The 21,903-nt window shown below is 49.8% G+C and overlaps 2 protein-coding genes across 7 annotated transcripts in view; one reads left to right on the top strand and one right to left on the bottom strand.

Annotated features, from left to right (window-relative positions):
- The window catches only part of HABP2 (hyaluronan binding protein 2), a 32,747-nt gene extending 27,896 nt beyond the window's left edge, over nucleotides 1-4,851 (top strand). The window contains exons 12-13 of the mRNA XM_038578836.1: nucleotides 1,645-1,790; nucleotides 4,211-4,851. Of these exons, the coding sequence (XP_038434764.1) occupies nucleotides 1,645-1,790; nucleotides 4,211-4,375 (311 nt within the window). The 3' untranslated portion in view covers nucleotides 4,376-4,851. The remainder of the gene's footprint in view (nucleotides 1-1,644; nucleotides 1,791-4,210) is intronic.
- Nucleotides 4,697-21,903, bottom strand: part of NRAP (nebulin related anchoring protein) — a 69,992-nt gene continuing 52,785 nt past the window's right edge. For all 6 annotated transcript variants that reach the window (XM_038578833.1, XM_038578832.1, XM_038578831.1 and 3 more), the window contains 10 exons: nucleotides 21,133-21,237; nucleotides 20,680-20,787; nucleotides 19,501-19,812; nucleotides 13,987-14,091; nucleotides 13,104-13,202; nucleotides 11,699-11,803; nucleotides 8,273-8,380; nucleotides 6,498-6,809; nucleotides 5,637-5,768; nucleotides 4,697-5,073 (listed from right to left, as the gene is read on the bottom strand). In XM_038578833.1, the coding sequence (XP_038434761.1) occupies nucleotides 4,969-5,073; nucleotides 5,637-5,768; nucleotides 6,498-6,809; nucleotides 8,273-8,380; nucleotides 11,699-11,803; nucleotides 13,104-13,202; nucleotides 13,987-14,091; nucleotides 19,501-19,812; nucleotides 20,680-20,787; nucleotides 21,133-21,237 (1,491 nt within the window). In that variant the 3' untranslated portion in view covers nucleotides 4,697-4,968. The remainder of the gene's footprint in view (nucleotides 5,074-5,636; nucleotides 5,769-6,497; nucleotides 6,810-8,272; nucleotides 8,381-11,698; nucleotides 11,804-13,103; nucleotides 13,203-13,986; nucleotides 14,092-19,500; nucleotides 19,813-20,679; nucleotides 20,788-21,132; nucleotides 21,238-21,903) is intronic.

Below are 21,903 nucleotides of genomic sequence, written 5' to 3' on the forward strand. Positions count from 1 at the left end.
GCCCCATGGCTAAAGCTCTAGTTGAGTCTCATCACTTCCATGGAGCCTTCCGTGATCCTTATATCTGTCCCTGGCTCCTACCTTGACTTCCATCAAGCGTTGATCCTGCATCCACGAAGATCTCTCTCCTTCCCTAGGTAGATTGTAAAGAGGATAGATTTTAAAGAACATGGGTTTGGCATCAGACAGACTTGTGTTAGGTCCCTGGCTTTGTCACTTGGACAGCTGAGCTTTAGTTCCTCTTAACCACACTTACCTCCTAGGTTTGGAATCATGATAATAGGAGATTGCTATCAAGCATTCTACAGAGATATTGACTAAGTCAGGCCCTGGACGGCAGGGTCTGTGCTCGTTCATCTGTCTCCCCTGGAGTGCTTTGCTCAGGGGTGTCCATGTTGTAGGCGTTCTATAAATTTTCTTAAACCAAGCTATTGATTTGTCTCTAGGATGTGGTCTTATCTAAAAAAGTAACCACAGAATTAATTTTCTCAGGTGCTGACAAGATTATATTCTCTAACATAGGAAATTCAGAAGCATAGTTCAAGTCTTTCTCAAATATTCAAAATAGATTTCTTTTCCCCCTAAATCTTCTCCTTAATAATGGAAAGAAGAAACACTTTAAATTGACCTGTATTTGTGAAGAAAAAGAAATTTTTAAAAAAAGATTTTATTTATTTATTCATGAGAGATACACGGGGGCGGGGGGGGGGGGGTAGAGGGAGAAGCAGGCTCCATGCAGGGAGCCCGACGTGGGACTTGATCCCAGGTCTCCAGGATCAGGAGCTGGGCTGAAGGCGGCGCTAAACCACTGAGCCACCGGGGCTGCCCCAAAAGAAATTTAATACACAAATTTGTCAGAAGGTTTTGGGAAAGAAGATTTCAGGTTACTCAGATCTAAGGTTAGCCAGTGACCCTTCTTCACAGGGATCTTCATTGTCACCCACTTAAACCTTTCAATATCACCATGCTGACCAGAGCAGAACAGGGGATCCTCGGAGGAAGAAATCAATGCCCTGGGAAGTAAGTAACCTAGAAGGCCAACCAGGGCACTACATCCATCCTTAGGAATCTACTGTGAGCCAGCCCTCTGCTAGGAAATTTAAAAAACGTTTTAAGAAGGGTGCCTGGGTGGCTCAGTTGGCTAAGTATCTGCCTTTGATTCAGGTCATGATCTTAGGGTCCTGGGACTGAGCCCCACATTGAGTACCCTGGTCGACAGGGGAGCCTGTTTCTCCCTCTCCCTCTCCCTCTCCCTCTGCTACTCCCCCTGCTTGTGCTCTCTGGCTCTTTGTCAAATAAATAAATAAACTCTTTTGAAAATTAAATTAAATTAAAAATGATTTAAGACACTATCCCTGCCCTTCTGACCTGATGGTCTAGCTAGGGAGACAAAAGAAGGAGTAAATGATTCCGCTCCCCTGTGATAAGCATAGCACTGAAGGTCTGTAAAATCACAGTGAAGGCTGGAAGCAAAGGGTCCCCACCCTTGAAAGATGAGGCTCCTCTTCGCATCTCCTGGACAAACCTTACTTTCTATGTTCAGACCTGTGGCCACCTTCTTATCAATGCGAGCTAGCTTCTGATGGGGCGAGTGTCGCCCAGCGCCCCACAGTGGTGACCTCTTTTCTTTCCCCCCCTCTGCAGGAGAAGGATCCCGCCAGCTCCTGGATGCCAAGGTCAGGCTGATTGCCAACACTTTGTGCAACTCCCGCCAACTCTATGACCACATGATTGGCGACAGCATGATTTGTGCAGGAAACCTTCAGAAGCCTGGGCAAGACTCCTGCCAGGTCAGAGACTCCAAATGGCACTTGGAGAAGGAGACATGGGTGGGAGCTTACGCTGGGGAGAGGCCAAATGAGAGCCCATGGCTGGGAGGCAGGTTTAGAGGCTCACCTGCCATAAATCTAAGGCATAGGCAGGCATCCTTGTCCTCTGGCTAATTGGAATCCACATCCATCCAGGATGACCCAGCATAGTAATAGTAGTGGTCACTTTGCCTGCCTTGTCAAATTTAATTCTCATGACACTGGTGAAGGTGAAAGGTCATTACCATTTTATAGATGCTTAGGGAAATGATCTTGGCCTCTACACCTGGGTGATGAGTGGCAGAGCAGGAATTTGCTTCATTGTGTTTAAACATGAAGATGGCGCTTCTGGCCTCGATCCCTGGGCAGTATGTCTGAAAATCCCAATAAGGAACTATCTAAAAGACTAGTGACTAGAAGAAGAAAGATGATAGGCCCCGAGAACTCACAATAATATTAACTAATCATCAGGATTTGTGTGTGTTTGTGTGGGTGTGTGTGTGAGAGAGAGAGAGACAGAGAGAGACAGAGACAGAGACAGAGACAGAGATGAGGGTGGGGATTTAGCCCTAGCATACCAAGTGGCTGAGCGGCTCCTCTATAGCGACAACCAAGTCAGGGCCTGCCTGATATTCTCTTCAGTCTAGGACTTATGGGAACCCCAAGCCACAGGGGCCTGTGGTGACTCAGAGGCTGCAGGAGAGGGAGATGGCGGAGGCTTCATCTACTGGTGCTGAGGTGACCTGAAGCCTTTACCCCAAGTAGGAGACCAAGCTCCCTATAGGGGTCACATCTCACAGGAGACATCCTTCCTAGACTCCCAGGAATACCTAAGTTTAGAATTTTCTGCCTATCATCTTCATAAATCAACCAACTATCCTGGAAACCCCAGCATGGACACACTAAACCCCAGCTCCCCCCTTGCAAAGGGACCCAACAATGAGCAGCCGGCCTCGAGCCCCCTTTGGGAGGGGAAAATCACCATCACTCTTGAAGAAGGTACGTGGCTCTACTGTGACCCTCTGTCTCTTCCCAAGAGGCCATGGATATCCACCTACTCAAGGGAGGGTGGTGAGCAGATGAGTGTGATTTGTCTGAAACCCCTGGAAGATGAGTAAGAAAACACAACACTCCCTTCTTTAGGTATTTCAGGGGCTTCGTTTGCAGGCTTTGGAAACAGTCATGGGTTTGAAACCTGGTTCTTCTACTTTATGACTTTTGTCAATCACTGAATTGTTTAGTCAGCTCGGGCTGCTCTAACAAATCACCACAGATGGGCTTAAACAACACAGATTTATTTCTGCCACTTCTGGAGGCTGGATGTCTGAGATCAGGGTGTCAGCATGGTCAGGTTCCAGTGGGAGCCCTCTCCTGGGTTACAGATAGCCGACTCCTCACTGTCACATGGTGGAAAGAGGGGGCTACGTCTTTGGGGTCCCTCTCACAAGGGCACTGATCCCATTCGTGAGGACTCTAATATCCTCCTAAAAGTTCCACCCACCAATACCATCATATTGGGGAATTCAGCTTCAACATAAGGATTTTGGAGGAACACATTCAGTTCGTTACACTGATAGAATTCTCCAATCTCCAGTGCCTAATCTATACAACGGGAATAACGTATGCCTAGAATCCTAAGGTGTGGCCAAGATTCAAAGAGCTAACTCACTGAAAATCCCGTCAGATGCCAGGTGTAAGCAGCGGTGCGTGTTGAGAGCTATCCCTGCTCACCAGCCTCCTCCTGCCACGTCAGCTGGACTCCATACGAACCAGGCACTGTTCTATGTACTTTGCAAACATGAATCTGCACAAGAGCCAGGATGGGGTGGGGGTGGAGGGTGGGGGTCTGTTGCTCTCCATAGTTCACAATGTGAGAAGCTGAAGCCCAGTTGGCTCACAGTCCGCCAGCCTGGGTTGGAACCGAGATCTAACCCCATAGAGCATGTTGAACATCTCAGCCATGCTGTCCCTGAGCCTTATCCCCCCCACCCTGTGTGTGTCCTACAGGTCCTAGGACGGCTTTATCCAAATAGAGCACTGTCCCTACGCCCAGACCCTGCAGGAATGAGAAGCTGGGGCACCTGAGAATTTACTGTGTGATTATGAGTCATGACTAAGAGGGTGGAAGTAGGAGCGTGACCTCGGCACTGCGGCCCAGCCCTGCGGCCTCTCTGCCAAGCCCTCATGGACTCAGGGGCATATGGTGGCATTCTCTTCTCTCCCCTAAGAGCCTTGTGTCTTCGAAGGCATTGGAAGAGCCCTGCCACCACGTTCCAGAGAAACCCACTGGGGCGATGTCACCCCATCACCCCTGGCACCTCCCATGGAAGGTCAAGGGTGTCTCCGAATATATTCTGATTTACCAAGTTCACCAAGCTGAACTCATGTATCTTTTCCCTCAGGGAGACTCTGGAGGTCCTCTGACCTGTGAGAAGAATGGCACCTACTACGTCTACGGCATAGTGAGCTGGGGCCTGGAGTGTGGGAAGAAGCCAGGCGTCTATACCCAAGTTGCCAAATTCCTGAATTGGATCAAAGCCACCATCCAAAAGGGGAGTAGCTTCTGAGGTGTCTTCTGAACCTGAGAGCCCATTCTCCCGAGCCCCCAGACAAGGCAAGTCCTCATGGGCAGCACCGGACACCCTGGGAGCCCCCGGGAGCCCCCCCTGCTCTAAGCAGAGACAACAGCTGCCAGCCTGGGGCGTCCCAGACCAACATTTCCACCGCCTTATCAGGCTGCCTCATGGGTAACCCAAGAAATGCCAGAATCAACCCAATATATCCTTCGGTGGCTTCCCTTCACACCATGGTACCTTCTAGAAAATCACAGACTGCCTTCACCCCGGACATTTGCAGATAAGGGATTTCAGAATGACCGGAGCCAGTGGGAATGACCTTTACATCTTTATTCCTCATCCCAGACACCCAAGGTATGCCCCAGGACCAGCCACCCCCTTCCAGGGTCAGACGGGGGGGTGGGGGCCAAGAATACAACACGCTTCGTGGCTTCCTGAGGGTCGTCGCTTCGGGGGAGGCGGCTCGGGGAGGGGCTGGCACGGTGTCCTGCGAGCAGCTCGCTCGCACTGAAGCACGTCTCTGGTGCACACGCACGTTTGCTCCCGAGCCTCTTTCCCAAGGATCCTGGGTGGACGCCGCTCACTCACAACGGCAGAGCCTTCCTCCTTTTGACGTGCAGAATCTCGGTGGCGTCTGGGTTCACGTCCCCCCTCTGATTCTCTGCGGGCTCCACAGCCTCTGGCCCCCCCTGCAGAAATCAAACATCCCTCCCTGAGTCAGAATGAGGCCTCCGCCCTGCTCCCCCAGGATGAGCCGCCTCAGATGCCCCGGGAGCATTTAGAAGGTTCCCCCCTCCTCCGCCCTCCCCAAGAACAAGGATCCTGGAGGCAAGAAGGAGAAAGAAGCAAAGCCAATCTCTCATTTAGACGTGGCGTCTTTCTTCTGAACAAAGTCGGGTTCAAAACCCAGACTGTTGCAGCCAGCAAGCCCCTGACCCTTTCTGCGGATGTAACGAGCAAGCAGTCGGCACAGCCTTGGCTGCCGTGGCCCGCGATTGATGGAGCCCCGGTAGGTTTGTCTCCGCAGAACTAATGGCTGTGACTTCAGAGAAAGCCCTGCAGGAAGTTTAACCCGGGTGTCATCCGCCTGGTCATCTCAGACCCATGAAATTAGGCGCCTTGCTCCAGCTGCATTTCACACTTCTTTAGAGCCAGCTGACCTTTGGCCAAAAATAAAGTTTGAAATGAAACATTGAGTTTGCCTTTCCCCACGGCCCTGCCGGCTGGGGTGGGTTTGCGGCCTGCTACTCACCCAAGCGCCCCGGAGACCCAGGCCCCTCGCCTTGGCCAGTTCTGCCGCCCGCCGAGCCATTTCCACTTTGTAGGAGCCGGGGGGTGTCCAGCCAACGCCTCTGGTCAGGTTCAAGTCTGATTTGTACTTGACCTTAGGGGAAGGAGGGAAGCAAGACGACTACGTCGACAGGGTCTGGGGTGGTCTGGCCACAGGGTGGCCTCTGTGGGATGGAGCCTATGCTGTTGTCAGTAAAGCCAGGACGAGGGGAAACAATTCTTCTTAGGCAGAAGCCGCCTGGCACGGAGGGCCCAGTGTGCTGTGAGCTGGGCCGTGCATCTTTCCACTCAAGCCACGGGAGCCACCGTGGGGGCGGAGGGTGGGGAGGACTGTTCACGTCTAGGCTCCCACCTCAACTGGCTCTGTGGCCTTAGGAAAGTCACTTGCCTGCTCTGGGCTTCAGCTGCCTCCCAGGGAAAGGGCAAGGACGGCATCAGGTAGCTGCTAAGACCTCTCAGAAACAGTAGGGCAGGCCCTCGAGAGCTTGAGCTCTCATATCAAACCAAATGGGGCTCGTATCCGAGGTCTGCCACTTATTCTCTGGGCGATCTTGAGTCAGTTCCCTAACCTCCCTAGGCCTCTGGTTCCTCGTCTGTAAAATGGGGTAGGGATGGGCTGCGGGAGCTACGTGGCAAAATGCTGGAAAAAGCATTTGGCACAGAGCCTGGCCCACAGTAAAATTATTATTCCTTCCTATTCCTACAGGGTTAGGTCCCCCGGATTCTATCTCAGCCCAGCTCCCCCCAGAAGGTCATGTGGAATGCGGGGTGATGGCCAAGACAGCAGGGGAAGGGTCTCAGCCGGGCGGGAGGGGGCACTCACGTCACTCTGCAGCTGGTGGGCCTTCTGTGCGTGCTTCAGGCCTAGCTGCTCCGGGTCGCATGTGGGCTGGGGCAGGGGCTGCCGGTAGCACACGTCGCTGGCCAGCTGCTGGCTCCTCCTGGCCTGGAGGAAGCCGGGCTGGTCCGGGCGGCTATGGAACTGGGACCGACTCTTGGCAAAGTCCTTCTTGTACTCGTTGTCACTCTGGAGTTTGCCGACGCTGAGGAAATGCCTCATCCTGGGGTCGTCGTGGATGCTGCGGTAACCAATCTGTAGGCCCCGGTCCCGCAGGAAGGCCTCTTTGTACCGGAACTGCGGGTCAGAGGAGCAGAGATGGGTCCCGGGTGCCTGCCACCCCTCCCGGGCCAGCCCCCAGGAATCTCAGCAGGGAAGTTCAACAATCAGGTAAGAGCACAGCTTCGGATTCAGGCAGACCTGGGATCTGTATCTCCCTCTGCTGCCTTCTAGCTGTGTGGCCTTGGGCCAGTTACTTAGTCTGTCTGAGCCTCAGTTTCCCCACCTGATAAAATGAGAGAATGGACCTCCACCCCATGGGAGAGAATTCAGTGATATGGGGCTAAGCTTCATGTCTGGCACAGGTTCATGCCCACTGAGTGGCAGCTATGGGTATTAATGCTGCTTAATGGTAATTAATAAACTAACAGGAAGAGAAAGATGCCCCTTCTCTCAGCAGCCACTCTTCCTTTGATTCTTCCTAGCTTGTAGGGGCTCAGTCCAGTGCTCCTCAAATCATCTATAGGGGAGGACCGGATTCATTTTGTTTTGCTTTTTAAATTTTCAATCCATCCAAGTCCCATAGGTGGTTCTACTGCATCGGATCGATATGCAGTGGCAACACCCAAACTAGCCTCTGCCCTACTCAAGAGGAGCCCACCGGGCACAGGCCTGGTTGTCACAATGAGTACTTGCTAAAACTGTTTCTAAATGCTTGTTCCTGGGGCAGCCCGGGTGGCTCAGCGGTTTAGCGCCGCCTTTGGCCCAGGGTGTGATCCTGGAGACCCTGGATCGAGTCCCACGTCGGGCTCCCTGCATGGGGCCTGCTTCTCCCTCTGTCTCTGTCTCTGTCTCTCTCTCTCTCTTTCTCTTTCTCTGTGTGTGTGTCTCTCACAAATAAATCTTAAAAAAAAATGAATGCTCGTTCCTGATTTCTGTACTCATTGTGGGCAGACACAAGGTATTGCTGAGTGATCAGTGATCTCTCTAGTCTATGAAGCCTTCCCCTTCCGTAATAATGGCTGCCATGTTTTGAACACCTGTTATTAGCATGGCGCTGTAAACCATTTTTTTTCAATTCCGACATCAATCCTAGGAGATGAAAATTATATCCCTCTTTCATAGATGTAGAAATCTGCGTTCAGAGGATGTAAGCAACTAGCCCAATACCACACGGCCAAGTCTTAAGTGACCAAGCCAGGATGTGAACTCAAAATCAATCTAGGGGGGAAGCTCAATCTCTATCCTTTTGTGCTACCCCTTCAGCTAGAAGTCCCTTTATTGTAGATCAACACATCAATCACATGTTAATTGACTTCTGGATACACATACATCAATGTTTAAGAGTATCTCTCTTAAGGAGAGACAACGACCCTCCCCAATCTGAAACTTCTGGCTAAGATTCTAGAAAATAAGGCTGATTTTTCATTTCACTTGAAATACTTGTTCAGTTTGGGTTCCTGGTGGTGTGCTTTTCATCAGACTTGGGGAAAGCAGTCAAACCTATGAGTGACAGAGGGAGAGAGAATCTGATGTCTTACATCACTGGCGATCTCCCGGGACGCCCGGGCAGTCTGGAATGGGATGGCATCCAGCCGGAAGTCATAGCCACCAGCCCGGGTCTGTTCCCAAGAGTTTCTGTAGACTTTCTAGATGGGGAAAACAGAGAAATGAGTGAGCAGGGAGTGAGAACTCCACACTTGGCATATTGTTAGCTCTCAGCAGGAATAGTTCCTGAACACATACCCTTCCCCCTGCAGGTACCCAAGGACAGGTCATGGCCTCCCCACATCCATCCCGAGGACCTTCCCAGCTCTGGGACTGGTGAGACTGGCCACAAACGGCTCAGCTCTAAGCTCCAGGCCTCAACATCAGGCCCTGCTCCGGTGGGTCTGGAGCCTATGAGTCTGGCTCATTTGCCATATACTGTTGGCACCAGAGCCCCCCCCCCCCTTCCTTTGCGTTCACTTGCAGTGCCTTAGGTTTGCAGCTTCTATCTAGATGCCAGAACTCAAAGTTCAAGAACTCTGCTTCTTCCCTCATGCTGAAAGTACTATTCCTTGGGATCGGGTACCCCTGTGTTTGTTAACTCTAATGACTTCCTGAGGGCCTCTTGGCTACTTCCGAAGCCATGTGCCACCATCACTATGAAGAGTGCTGCATCCCACATGCACCCTTGGTGCCCACACGGAGGGAAGAGCCTTCACCTGAATTAAATTGATTGCCAAGAACCTGACCGAGTTCCTGACCCATGTATTTCACATCTTCCTCTTTCATTTTTTCCCTTTTGAAGTTGTTCTCACACAACCTCCAGGAGTCTGCAATCACATCCTCTTGGCCCTCAGGTAGACCCACGCACCCTAGAGAGCATCAAAATCTCCCATGCCTTCATGTAGCTAACATTTTTTTTTTTCAAGATAAGGGAATGGCTCCATGAAAGGAGCCATCTGGAGATCCCAGTGGAGGGCTGTCCTTTCTTCAGCCACAGCAGGTGAGGCGTATCAGCAGCAGACGACAAAGTGACAGCCCCAGACCGTGTCAGTGGCTCACTCATTCCAAGAGCCACAGCAGGTCAGGAGGCCCCTTAAGAACCTTGCTTTTGTCACTTGGAAATAGAGGTCATGACCGAGGCTCTGTTCTACAGGGGATTGAGGAGATTAAGCAAAAGAGGGATGGCAGATAAAAAGCAAAGTGCTTCCTACCACCGCACAACTGGGCCTGGAACCAGGAAGGGCCCGCGGAGATGGAGCCAGGCACAGTGAGCTCTGCATTGTTATGTACCACCATCCATCACCTTCACCTTCATCATCACCTCTAACTCCAATGTCCAACGCCACCAACCCAAACCAAACACCTGCTATGTTTGAGGGCCTAGAGATATAAGAGCCAATAATCATTGGAGTCATCTCCTAATTGATGGGTCACAAACAAGGCCCAAAGGATTCGATTTACTGGGTCACCACTGAGTTGAGCAGCCAGGAGGGAAGGATTGTAGAAGGGGAGAAGCATTCGGGTAATGACTGAGTGACCATCCCCTTTAGCATCACGTTCCCTGATATGGTGGCCCCACAAGTAGCAGTACAGATAGCAAATAGGGTCAAAGCCCTGAGCCTCCCCTAGAAAGGGGACAGTTGGCGCCTTCCTATGAAGGGCCTCCACACCAGATCTGGGCTGGGCAAGGACACCAAACTTCACTCAGCGTCCAACTCCTATATCACCCCACTTTGGTGTCCGATGCGCCCCAGGTTCCAAGCCTCTACGGCCGAGGGTCAGCTAGCCAGCGTGGCCCAAATTGGGGTTCTCCCCAAGGCACTGGCTCCCTTTCTCCTGCTCCTTCTCCTGTATACTATTTGCTTGATTGTGATCACTTCCTCCCTGAGTTTTTTTATTCTGTTGAGGTTTCTGTCTTGCCACTGGGAGCCTTTAGATTCCGTAGGCTCTTTGATTTGGAACCCTGGGCGTTCCTCTTCTTTATCACAGTGGGCACAGTTTTGTCCTCATCCTCACACATTAGAGTCATTTGATTTTTAGTTATTTCGGCTGCCTTACACATCTCAATGGCTTTCTTTGCCCAGGAAGGTCACTTTCCCTCCACATCTTCCTCACAGAGCACTTGATCCAATTGTGTGCATTCTCCACGCCCCCGAAGAAGTGCTCTTTCAAAAGAGGTTCATGAGTTCTCCATATCCGCATGCCCTGGCGGCTAATTTCAGCTCCAGGACTCTACAGACTGGCGTCCCCTGTGAGCCGAAAGATGCTCTGTCACCGGCCTGGGGTGGCCGTCCTCCTTCAACCGGGCTCCAGATGGACCGACAGGTTTATCCCAGTTTTCAGGGCTGTGGACCTCAGAGAGTCCGGCAAACGGAGGCCTGGCCTTCCCCCATCCTGGAAGCCCTGATACGATGGCTGTTTTGTCCAAGCTCTGCGGAGGGGGAGGTCCCGCTTCCCCCAGATGGAGGTCAGCCCACCAGAGCTGCTGTTCTAAAATTATCGCTCGCTCATCCCTCAAAAGCATCAAATGGTCATAATAACTCATATTTACAAAGCACCATCGCATTCACTGCGTGGGATCCCACAGGGCTTTACAAACGCAACAAACTAATACACACGCTAACTAGAAGGCGCCTCGCGCCAACCCCTGCGAGGCGGCCACCTCTGGGGTGCACGGTAGCAGCTGTTGATCTGCACGGAGCCCCAGGACACAATGGCCAGGCCAGGGAGGGAAGAATGGCCGGACTCTGGGAGGCCCCGCGCTGCCCCAGGCCGACACACTCGGCCTGTGTTATTCTGATCTGACAGGCTCTTTTGATTCCGCCGCCTGGCTACCTGTTATCCCAGGATCACAGCTTTGCTGGCCGAGCGGCCGCCTATTCTATTACAACCAGGAGCCTCCAACCCCTGCTAACAACAAGCCCGGGTTTAGGAAACAGCATCTTGGTTATGCACGCAAAGGGCACACATCTAAGGGAAACAGAAGTGTTGGAGGCCACCGCCTCACGCACAAAGGAGCAGCAGCTCGTGTTTGTACCCGACGGACCCCAATTGCGGCGTCTTTCCAAACTGTGCAGCGAGAAAGTGCCTCTGGGCCTCCAAAGTCACCCTGCTCGGAGGGCGAAGGAGATGTGTCCGGGAAAGAAACAGAGCAGGTGTCTACACCTGCCAGGGCCAGGGGGGCGGGCACCTGACTGTGGTCTTGGCAATTCTTGAGCCAAACCAGAATTTTCCAGCCAGAAGGAACCACAGGCATTAGTCAGCTCAGCTCTGTCCCATTTTCCAAGTGAGGAAACTGAGGCCTAGCGATGCAAGTGGCTCAGAGTCACACATGTGGTTTGTCTCCCTCTCCGTCCCGCGTTCTTCCTGTCTCAAGTCCTCTTTCCTGGGACTTTCCCCCCCAACAACTAAATCCAGGTTGGGTGTAGATACGTTTGCAAAGAGGTGCACACCCCATTAACTGCTGTTTCACTTACATCACTCAGATGCAGCGCGTTGAGGCGGGCTCTGGTGAAATCGGGGTGGTCGGGGATCAGCGTATATCTGTGCAGGGATTCCGCATCCCCCAATCTGTACAGGCGCTGTGGGTGAGACAGGCTCATGGTAAATACGGAGCTGCGCTGGCTGAGGTCACAGGTGAGAAGCGGGCTGCCCCTCCCACCGGGTGCCCACCATGGGAGCAGATGCCAGCCCTGCACATAGAGAGCATCCCTCTAGAGCCCACCGTCTGACCAAGGCGGCCATGGGCTGAGAGTCAGATAGGGCTGGCTGATTGTAAGTAGAACCTATCTAAAATATTTATCAAGATCTGCTCCAAATGGGCCCCAAACCAACATCTTGGTTGGCCACACTTGTTGTTTTACAACAAGTATAAGGTGTGTGGCTCTTTCGAGAATCTTTGCAGTTGAGTGTTGTTCAAGCTTTCTACTAGGAACAAGATGTCTTAATGCCCTTATTGTTTGAATAATGAATAATGATAATAAAAAAGACACAACAGCTAATAAGTCTTTTTATCCTGAATGGATAAAGGGCCTTAGTATGTTTTCAGAAATTTTAAGTTTTCATAGTCTACCTGGGGCCCAGGAAGACACAATTTTAAAACTCAAGCTTTATCTCAGTTGCTATTTTTAGAGCAGTGACCTAAGAGTTGCAAAGAATTTTAGGAAGGGATTGAGTCCCATCTACTTTAAGAAGGGAAAATATAGTATTGAATATTCTGATCCTTTTCCAAATTCAATATGGGCTTTACAAACATGAACCTGTCAGTACAACATTTGGACTCTGTGACAAGGGGTCGGCTCTGTCACTGTATGTGAAAATCAAATCTCTTAACGACCTCAGAGAAAAAATATTTAACTTCCTATACTTCAAAATAAATATAGGAGAGAAGAAATGAGGCTAAATTGTCCAGAAAGCATAGAAGCAGAAAGAAGCTTTTAATATAGCTGCTCCTTTTTTTTTTTTTTTTTTTCCTAACTGGCTTATGTTCGGCTTTTAATTCCATTACCATTTATCAATAATTAAGATGTATCTCATCTAGTGTTTTGTAAAAGATCATCAATATTACACAATATTATTGCTATTATTATGAACCAAACCAAAATAGGGGGTATTTATTGAGGACTTACTACATTCCAGATACTTGCTAAAGGCTTCACATACATTAGTTATTTAATCCTCATTTAATTCACTTAATCTTATGAAATGTTGCTATCATTGCCCTCCTTTCAAATAAGGAATGAGAGGTTAGGAGAGAGTAACTGGCCCTAGATCACCCAGGTAGCACTCCCGTCTACCCCAAGCCCATGCTCTTAAGTACTGAGTACTGAACAGCACTACCCACTACCGGGCACGTAGGGTTACTGATGAGAACATGCCCACCTCATTGCAATGCATGTAGCTGTTCTTGGCGTGAACCAGGTCTGGGGAGTCAACCACCGTGGTGAACTTGATACTATCTGGTTTCTTACGGTATTTGGTCTGTAAGAGAAAGACACAGATTCCCACTGAACAGCTGAACACCATGCATTTTTCTGGATGCATCTTCACCCCACCTACTCGGTATCAGATGTGCCAAAGATATTATTGGAATACAGGTCTCTCTTCTTGGTAGGTCCAAGAAGACCCACCTCACAGGGGTCCAAGCTGCCCCTCTGATAAGGAACATTTTATAAGAATTTACTCTCCTGGGGGAAAAAAAGGCCGCACAATACCAGGGCACACCACAATAAGGAAACTCAGCATCAATAGGACCCTGTCCAAGTAAGTTCTGCTACTAAGAGATGGAAGAAGCTAGTGCCCCCCTGGAATGGATCCCTGGGCAAGAATCTCCAGGCCACCAATATGGTGGGGTGTTTGGTAAAGGTAATCATCCCTGTAGAATGTGTAATGCCCTCTGAAATCAGATAACCCCAGACACTGGACACTCTGGGTAAACTCTGTGGGTGGACGGCAAATTCTGCGCCCCCATGAAAACAATGAGTCGGCTTAGCTCATAACTACCTGATGTACCTACTAAGAATCTCATAGCACATCATCTGTCTTACTGCCCAGTTTGAAACATGCCTTTACCTCTCCAGCAAGTGAACTCATTTGGAGGGAAATCTTGTTCTGTCTTGCGATTTGGTTGCAAAAGCCCAGGAAAAACACTGGGGGTCCAGGGGCCACGGGGCCCTCTTGGCATCTCTACCCTGTAAGCAGTTTCCCTCCTCAGGAGGAACTAAACACCAGGTTGCATTTACAACAGAGCTGGGTTGAATGGTACCTCGCTGATGAGTTCTCCGGCCTTCTTTGCACTCTCTAGCTGCGGCGAACTCAGCGTCAGCCATCCTGTCCCCTTCATGCCCATCAGGTCTGACTTGTAGCGAAACTGTGGGAAAAAGATCATTGGTTTTCACCAACACGGCACTGAAGACCATCTGGTTATTTCAAGTTCCTTGATTTGTAAAAAGCATTTGTATTCGTCTTCATTGTAACACATTGACGTCTTCATTCGGACCATATTTTGTGTATTGTTAAGCCAAACGGTGTGAGTTTGTGCCCTCCGCCAGGAATTAAATCATGGAGCAGGCCCTACCTGTGAATGGGCAGGGTTAGAAGCCAAGGTAATGGATGCACATGATCCCTTAAAAAAAAAAAAAAAGAGTAGAGATCTACCCCAAGCCCAGGCATCAGCCTGGATTATTCTGTTCCCTTCTGGCAGAGAGGCGACTGCCTGCCTGCCTGCCGCCTAAATAGAACAGTTTTACCCACCTTCAGGTGATCAAAGGGCCCTGAACTCTGGGTCAAACCTGCTGGGACTCAGAGCAAATCGCTTTACCAAAATGTGACTCAGTTTCTCTCTGTGATAGTTGAAGGTCATAACAACCCTGCTGTTCTCATGAGAACACCTGAGGGCCCTAAGGAGCAAAAGCCACTCTATGCATTGGATCTGTTTTTGTCTCATGGTGGTGGGGGGGGGGGACGGGGGGCGGGGGGCAGAGACAATGACAGCAGGACTCTAAGAACCACACAAACTTAGATCCAAGCGGCCTACAGCATGTAAGCCATGTAAGCTATTCTAATCTTTTTGTGCCTAGGTTTATCTCCGCCTCCCACCATTGGCTCAGGATTTGCTTATATTGCAAAGATGGGCGAGGCCTTACCCATTTTCTTCATTTTTAAGGACTCAGAAGATGAGAACTACAGCAGCATTCCTGGGAGAAAATCCTGAGCTGTGCTGGAGGACAATGGGTCTGATTAGGAGTCTCCTAAAATATTAAATCTTATTACCATTCTGCCATCAGCCCACCATTACCGAGGACAAGACAGTCACAGGAACATTTTTCTTCTTCTCTTTATGGAAATCAGGCATTTTTAAAGGTGGAAAAAGAGTCTCCAAGGAAATCTAAAATTTGGATCTAAACGAAGTTGATAGCGTTTCCCTAATTTAGATATAAGCTCTGCTGTAACGCAAAATATCACTCCAGAAACCAGTCTTTCGGCCTTTTTAGTTTCCTTTCATTTCAGGATTCACAGCGTCCCTCACAGCTGGCCTCAAAGAGGGTCCGTTTCTGATCTACTGTCTGCTGGTTAATGCCCCTGTGCAAATTCCACTCTGCTTTCCAACTGGTGAAGGGAGGCATCACTCAGGTTCAGGAGCAGGTTTCAAAACCCCATGTCAGTAAGATTGCTTTTTATACCACGATCTTTCGGTCTACACCGGCAAAGCTTTTGCCTTCCACTCTGATAAAGAACAGAGAAAATTGGATAAATTTCTAAGTTAGAGAGAATAATCCTACAGGGCCTCTTCACAGCCGGGCCTTGCTCCTTTCATAGGCAAGATGAAGTGGGGAGCACTCTTTCAACTTGCCTTTGTCGAGCTGAACAGTACAATCGCAGGTAAGTCAGAAAGCAAGATGCAGGTTCCCCAAAGATCTGACTGGGCCTCAGACTCTCTTATAAATGGATTGTCTATTGATATTTCAGCTCCCAGCCCAGGTGTGACTATTCACGCAGACCCTAAAAACAACACGCCTGCCCTGGACTTCATGATGAAAGAGGGGAGTCGAGAAGAATCAGCTACCCAAAGATGGTCTGAAAGAAGGATTCTAAGATAATAAGGGACGCACTCATGCTGCCCAAGTGCACCTGGCTTCCCCAGATGGCAGTCCTGCTGTTCCTTGCACATATTAAGGCCTGGAAGCCACCTTCGGATTCCTCTGGGGGGGGGAGGGGCGGTTCTCCCGGAGCCCCCAGTTTGGAGCACAGGCTACAGTTTCTGGTCCTCAATTTTCAACAATGTAAACAAATGTACCCTGGCAGTGGCCAGGGGAGGAGGTCTATTTGTCATATTAATGAGAACCTTTAAAATCACCCTCTTGCTTAGGGCATGGTTTGCTTTAGACTCATCAACTCATGCAGGGCTCACATCACCCTGCAAAGGCGGGGTTCTTATACCCATCTACAGAACAATTTTGGAGTTCAAGGGACTGTTCAGATTCTCAGAAGAGCCAAGGGCTGCTGTGTCCCCGGGTGTACCACACAGTCATTCAGAGAACCCTTAAGAGCCAGAGCACCTGGGTTCCTAGTCCAGCCACCTGGGGGAGCCAAAGAGCATCAAACCAGGAGTCCGGAGACCAGAGCCTCCCTTGGCCTCTTACTTGCTATGGGGCCTAGAGCAAGTCATTTCCCTGCCAGCCTGTGACCCTGGGCAAGTTACTTAAGAGTATAGGTGCTTCAGTTGCCACATCTGTAAAAATGAGAGTCCCACCAGTATGTACCTGGATACTAAATGAGATAGTTCGTGCAAAATATTTAAGCAAATGCCTGGTCCAGAATAAACATTCCATACATTTTAGCTATTGTTGTTGTCATTGTTTCTGGCGGGGAAACTGAGGCTCATAGAGCTTACGGAGTCTACCCGTAAGAGTATAGGTGCTGTAAAAGGATCATGCAGCTGTAAAAGGTGGGGTCAGGGCTGTCCTCTTGACAGTCCCTGCAGGGGCTTTTCAAAACTCCCTGCAGTCTCCATCCAAGATCACAGACATTCACGGCCAGAGCATTCCTTGGGCAAAGCATGTGTCTCAGAGACCTTCTGGAGACAAGTATGCACACAGGACTTGAGTGATCATGGCCTGAGGCCTTCACCCTAGTGGTGAGCACCCCTGGGCTCCCTCTGGCCCAACCCACAGCTTCCTTTCTAGCCTGGGCAGGAGAGGGCAGGAGAAGCAGCTGCAGGACAGGGCTACTGTTCCTCCCCCAGACTCTGCTGAATCAAGTGCACACAGGGGGAGCCTTTGTCCCTTTTTCTGCACAATATAACCACATGAAATTAGATTTTCAATAATGATTGCAAGAAAACTGAAGCCTCAGGACCAGCTGGACATTATGGGGTTTCCTCTGTTTGTAACATCTTGAGACCCAAACCCCCAAATGAACAAACTTGAGGCTTATAAAGCAACACGTGAAGCATAATATGGTAATTTTAAAAATTAAGCAATAGTTTCTCAGGATTCAAAATTGTAATACATATCCTATTTCATAAAATGTCAGTGTAAGAGTACCAACCAACCACCACTTTTAGAAAATCCTCTTCTTTTTAGATTGTTCTTCCTACTTGTTTTAGTGTTAAAATATCCTTTTCTTTCCAGAAACAAAACAAAACAGAACACAAAACTGTGACATAAATGGTAGCTTGAGGTAATATTTAGGGGTTTTTTTCCTCACTCAATAAAAAAAAAAAAAATCTGATGATATATTGATGCCATTATCTTAAAAACATCTTCCTGTGATCCCTGAATTCCGAGGTTACCAATCAAATCGACCCTCTTTGCTTTTCTGTTGGAGGAATGGAGGCCTAGGAAGCAAAGGGCTATTGCAAGGACACGTAGCCAGTAGGTGATAATGTGAGGTTTCCAACAAACATCTTCAGGTTCCCAGCTCGGGCCCCCTCACCTCTCCCAGATGGCCTGCGTATCTCCCTCTGGGATCTGCCCTGCCCCAGAGGTCTCCCCCCCCCCGCCCCCCTAAGGAATAGCTCATTGACAAGAGGGTCATGCCATGAGCTATATTCTTGGAGGTGGCAGGATGGCCATCTAGCAAGTGGAAGGCCTTTCCAGTGGAACTTGGGCGGGCACCTTGCTACTGTGTCCTCGGTGTGGGGCCCAAGGAACGCATCCTGCCCCCCACTCAACTTGCTTATGAACACTGTGATTCTGAACTTCCAGCAAATTGTGATGAGTAATTAGGTGATCATTAAATCATTACCGTGCTGATTCACAATTAATCCTCAATTATGTGTTTATACTCTGCCTGTGTCATATAACTCCACCTAAGAGCAGCTGCTGCCCTAAAGACAATGGGAATTGAAAGGCTTGCTGCAGAGAACAATCCAAATAGCTAACACTGTACATTTCTCTGGACCAGACACCATGCTAGCTTTCTTCCTGTGGACCAGTCCTAAACTAGCAACTGGGTTCTTAACTGGATGCAGATGTCCCAGGTACATCTGGCCATATTGAGAAACACTTTGTTGCACTGGGGGAGGGTGGCACTTTTGGCATCTAGTGGGTGCAGGCCAGGGATGCTGCAAGGGACAGGACAGGGCCTGCCTGTAACAAAGCATTGTCCAGCCCAGAACATCCTAGGTGCTATGGTTGAGAATCCCTGATATGGATGGGAAGGGTCCCATGGGCTGCACTCTAATATGAGAGTTTCTTCCTCATAGGGCTGCTTGGAAGCCTAGAGAGACAATGTGTGCAAGATCTGGGGGTACAGTGCCTGCCACCCAGCACGAGGCTCCCACGTGCAAACCATGCCCACACTATCACCATTACTGCATCCCAGTGGAGGAAGCTGAGGGGTGGTAGGGAAATGGGACTGACTCCAGCATGCTCTGCAGTCACTCCAGGTGGTGCTCGCCTGGGTGAGGACCTCTCCCTTCTGTGTCTGTGTCCACACCTGCATTGTAGGAAGCATGACTCCCCTGCATTGAGCTCCCTCCCCAAGAGCAAGATGGGTAAGACTGTGGGCTCTGGAGCCAGTCCTGCCTGGCATCTCTCACATGATCTCATCTGGAAAGGAGAAGTCAAAGCTGTCCCCACCTCACGGCATCACAGCAAGTGGGACAGTAACAGCAGTCAGCTGGTCATGTCAGCCATGACTGGATCTACTGCTTTCTGGTCGTGACCTTCACCCCCACCACACAGCATCCAGCCTGTGCACTCTCTCAGACCCCACTCTGGACCACGTCCTCCTCCCTGGCCCACTTGATTTACGCCAGCCTCAAATAAGCTGAGGCTCCTCCTGCTTGGGGACTTGGCCTTTGGATTTGCTCTTCCGTTGGCTGGAGTGGTCTGCCCTTCCTTCATCAACTTTGGTCTTTGCTCAAATGTCACCTTTTCGTGGGAACTCCCCGGACTACACCCCCAATTTAAAATTGCATGTGTGCAGATCCACCTACCCTGCTTTGTCTGTCTCCACAACACGTGTCACCATCCGACATACTTTGGATCCTACCTACCATATTCTATCTCCCTCCCATACAGTGGAAGACTCAGAAGCACAGCAGTTTTTTGACTTTCTGGTTGACTACGGTATCCCCAGAGCCTGGAATGATGGCTGGTACACAGTAGGTGCTCAAGAAATGGTTGTTAGATGATTGAATGATTCCAACCTAGATGACGTAACATAGACCCAGCAAGTCTTGGTTTGGGCAGGGTAGGGTGAGGGAGAGGGGGTTGTTGGATAGGCAAAAGAAGCAGAGATTTACACCCAGGCTCGGTGGAAGGCCCCCTACCTCACTCTGCAGGGCGTGAGCTCTCTTGGCCCAGGACATCTTCAGGTCCTCAGGCAGAGCTGTGAACTCATGGCACCGTGTCCTGTAGTCGTGGTCGCTGGCTAGGGCCTGGGCCTTCCTGGCATGGACCAGGTGCACCATGTCCATGGGCAGGTGGTAGTGGGCTTGGCTGCTCGCCGCTCCCCGCCTGTACTGAAGCTCGCTCTGCAACTGGCCTACCCGCCAGCAGTGCTGGAGTCGGGGGTCATCACTCACACTCCGGGCCCCGATCAGCCTGCCTCGCTCCTTCACAAAGTCATGTCTGTAGAGAAACTGGAAGGGAGGACCACAGTCAGGGGCTGGCATTCGGCCTGCTTAAATTCCACCTGCACGTTTTCACTGCAAACCCTAGAAAAATCACCTATTCTTACACTAGGAGGTGGTGATTATAAGAAAAACCACAGTGAGGTTGGCCTGAGAGCATGCTTCCTCCCTGGGGGTTGAACAATTAAAACATCGCTCCATTCTTCCTATCTAATTAAAACCAGATCCTCAGAACCAAAGAAAGGGCCCCACTCCCCTTACATGTCCTATGGCCAAAAGGAATTTATCAAAAAAGGTAAAAGAGAAACTTGTGCTTTAACCGTTCGTACTTGGCAAAACATTAAACCCAAAAGACAGGATCCATTTATTTGAAGTCCACATTTTCTGTGATTTGTTTGTGGGAAAGAGAAAGTCACCTTCATGTCCCAAAGCTATGGACGCTATCAACAGAGTGGCTGAAACACAGCTGGCAAATCCTAACGCCAACATGTGAAACTACAGAGAGCCAGGAGGGAGATGTGTTAGGGCTGTGTTAAGATTTCTATTGCGAGTTTGCTTTCGAATTCCAGGTAAAGCTGGACAGCTCATGTATTATGGGGTGGGGGTGGGGGTTGTTGCCCAGACCCTGCAATTAGAAATAAATCATCATCTCTTTCCTGCTGGAATCCTTTGCCTGAATTTAGCTTCTGATTAACAGAAGCTTTCTTTCCCTCCCTCCGTCAAAGAATCTCATTTCTAACTAATATATTCTGCAGGTGACATCCTGTCTCACATGGTGATAGATTTGCTTTAATTCAGGAAAATCAGCCGTAGACATTGTTTTACATGAAGTTAACAGAAATTAGGCAAGATGGAAGGTCATATCATTCAACTCACATCACTGGCTATATCTCCAGAGACGCGAGCAGCCTGGAAGGGGAGAGCGTCTATTGTCAGCTTGTAGCCTTGAGCACGGAGATTACGCCAAGACTCCTTGTATTTTGCCTACAGTAGGAACACATGTAGATCTTCTTTAAAAAAAAAAAAATTACATGAATCGGTGAACAAAGGCTACCCTGTTCATTTGTAGTACAGTGTTCCCGAATCGATTTCTGACGAGCAAAAGCTCTCTCTTTTGCAAAGAAAAATCTCATTAGCACACACGCTGTAGTGCGCGCTGGCACGCGTGTACACAACACATTTGTAAAAAGGTGTATTTACGGTGAGCATCAAAAAGACATTTTTTTAAGCTTCTGGGAACACCAGAAGGGTCACTGTTAGATCCCATCACAGCCCCAGACATGCGTGGCTTTGGAGCATGTCTGAGCCCCGGCAACAAGAAAGGCTTACGTCACTCAGATTGGCTGCGTTCGCTTTCGCTCGGACAAACTCGGGCAGACCCAGGGTCATTGTGTACCGGTGCCTCTCATCCTCTCCGGCTGCTTTATAGAGGCGCTGGGTAAAAAAGAAAAAAGAACAAGCAAGGAGATAATGCTGTGTGTTTCTGCGGTGCTGGAGGTCCCTCGTTTGCAAGTGGGAGATAGGTTTGCGGAAGGCCGCTCGCTGGGTCGTGGATACACCTTCTGCCTTGGGGAAGATCTTTCTTTCAATAAAGACACTCTTTCATGAGTCAAATTGAGTGGCATAAAAGGAATATGTAAGAGATTGCAAGTTGCTTTTGATGGGGTTCAGGACAGGTTACCCCGAAATATGGCACCTTGGCATACCGAATACTTTAAGCGGAAGGACTGTCTGAAGCCGCAGGTGCTAGGAGAACTCTTTGTCGTCTCCTCTCCTGAAGCAGGTCAGAAGAGCCTCCTGTGAGAGGTGCCCTCCCTCCACCCAGAGGAAATGAGCATCCTTATCTCCAAAGACCGAGGGCACCCGAGAGGAATCTGAGTGAACAGACCTTGCTAAGTGCACCCCTGTCCTTAGCTCATCCCTTTTGCCCTCTCGCGTCTTCCCTCGACTTTCTACTCTCCATCAAACCTAGTACAAAAAACGTCCAGGTTTAACCGTTTCTCCTTGTCTTCGTTTCCTCACGGAGGCTCCCGTATCGTGTAAAACTCATACTAAATAAACTTGTACGCTTTTCTTTTGTTAATCTGTCTTTTGTTACAG

Source organism: Canis lupus, chromosome 28 (assembly GCF_011100685.1).
Source record: "Canis lupus familiaris isolate Mischka breed German Shepherd chromosome 28, alternate assembly UU_Cfam_GSD_1.0, whole genome shotgun sequence".
In the NCBI taxonomy this organism is placed as follows: Eukaryota; Metazoa; Chordata; class Mammalia; order Carnivora; family Canidae; genus Canis; species Canis lupus.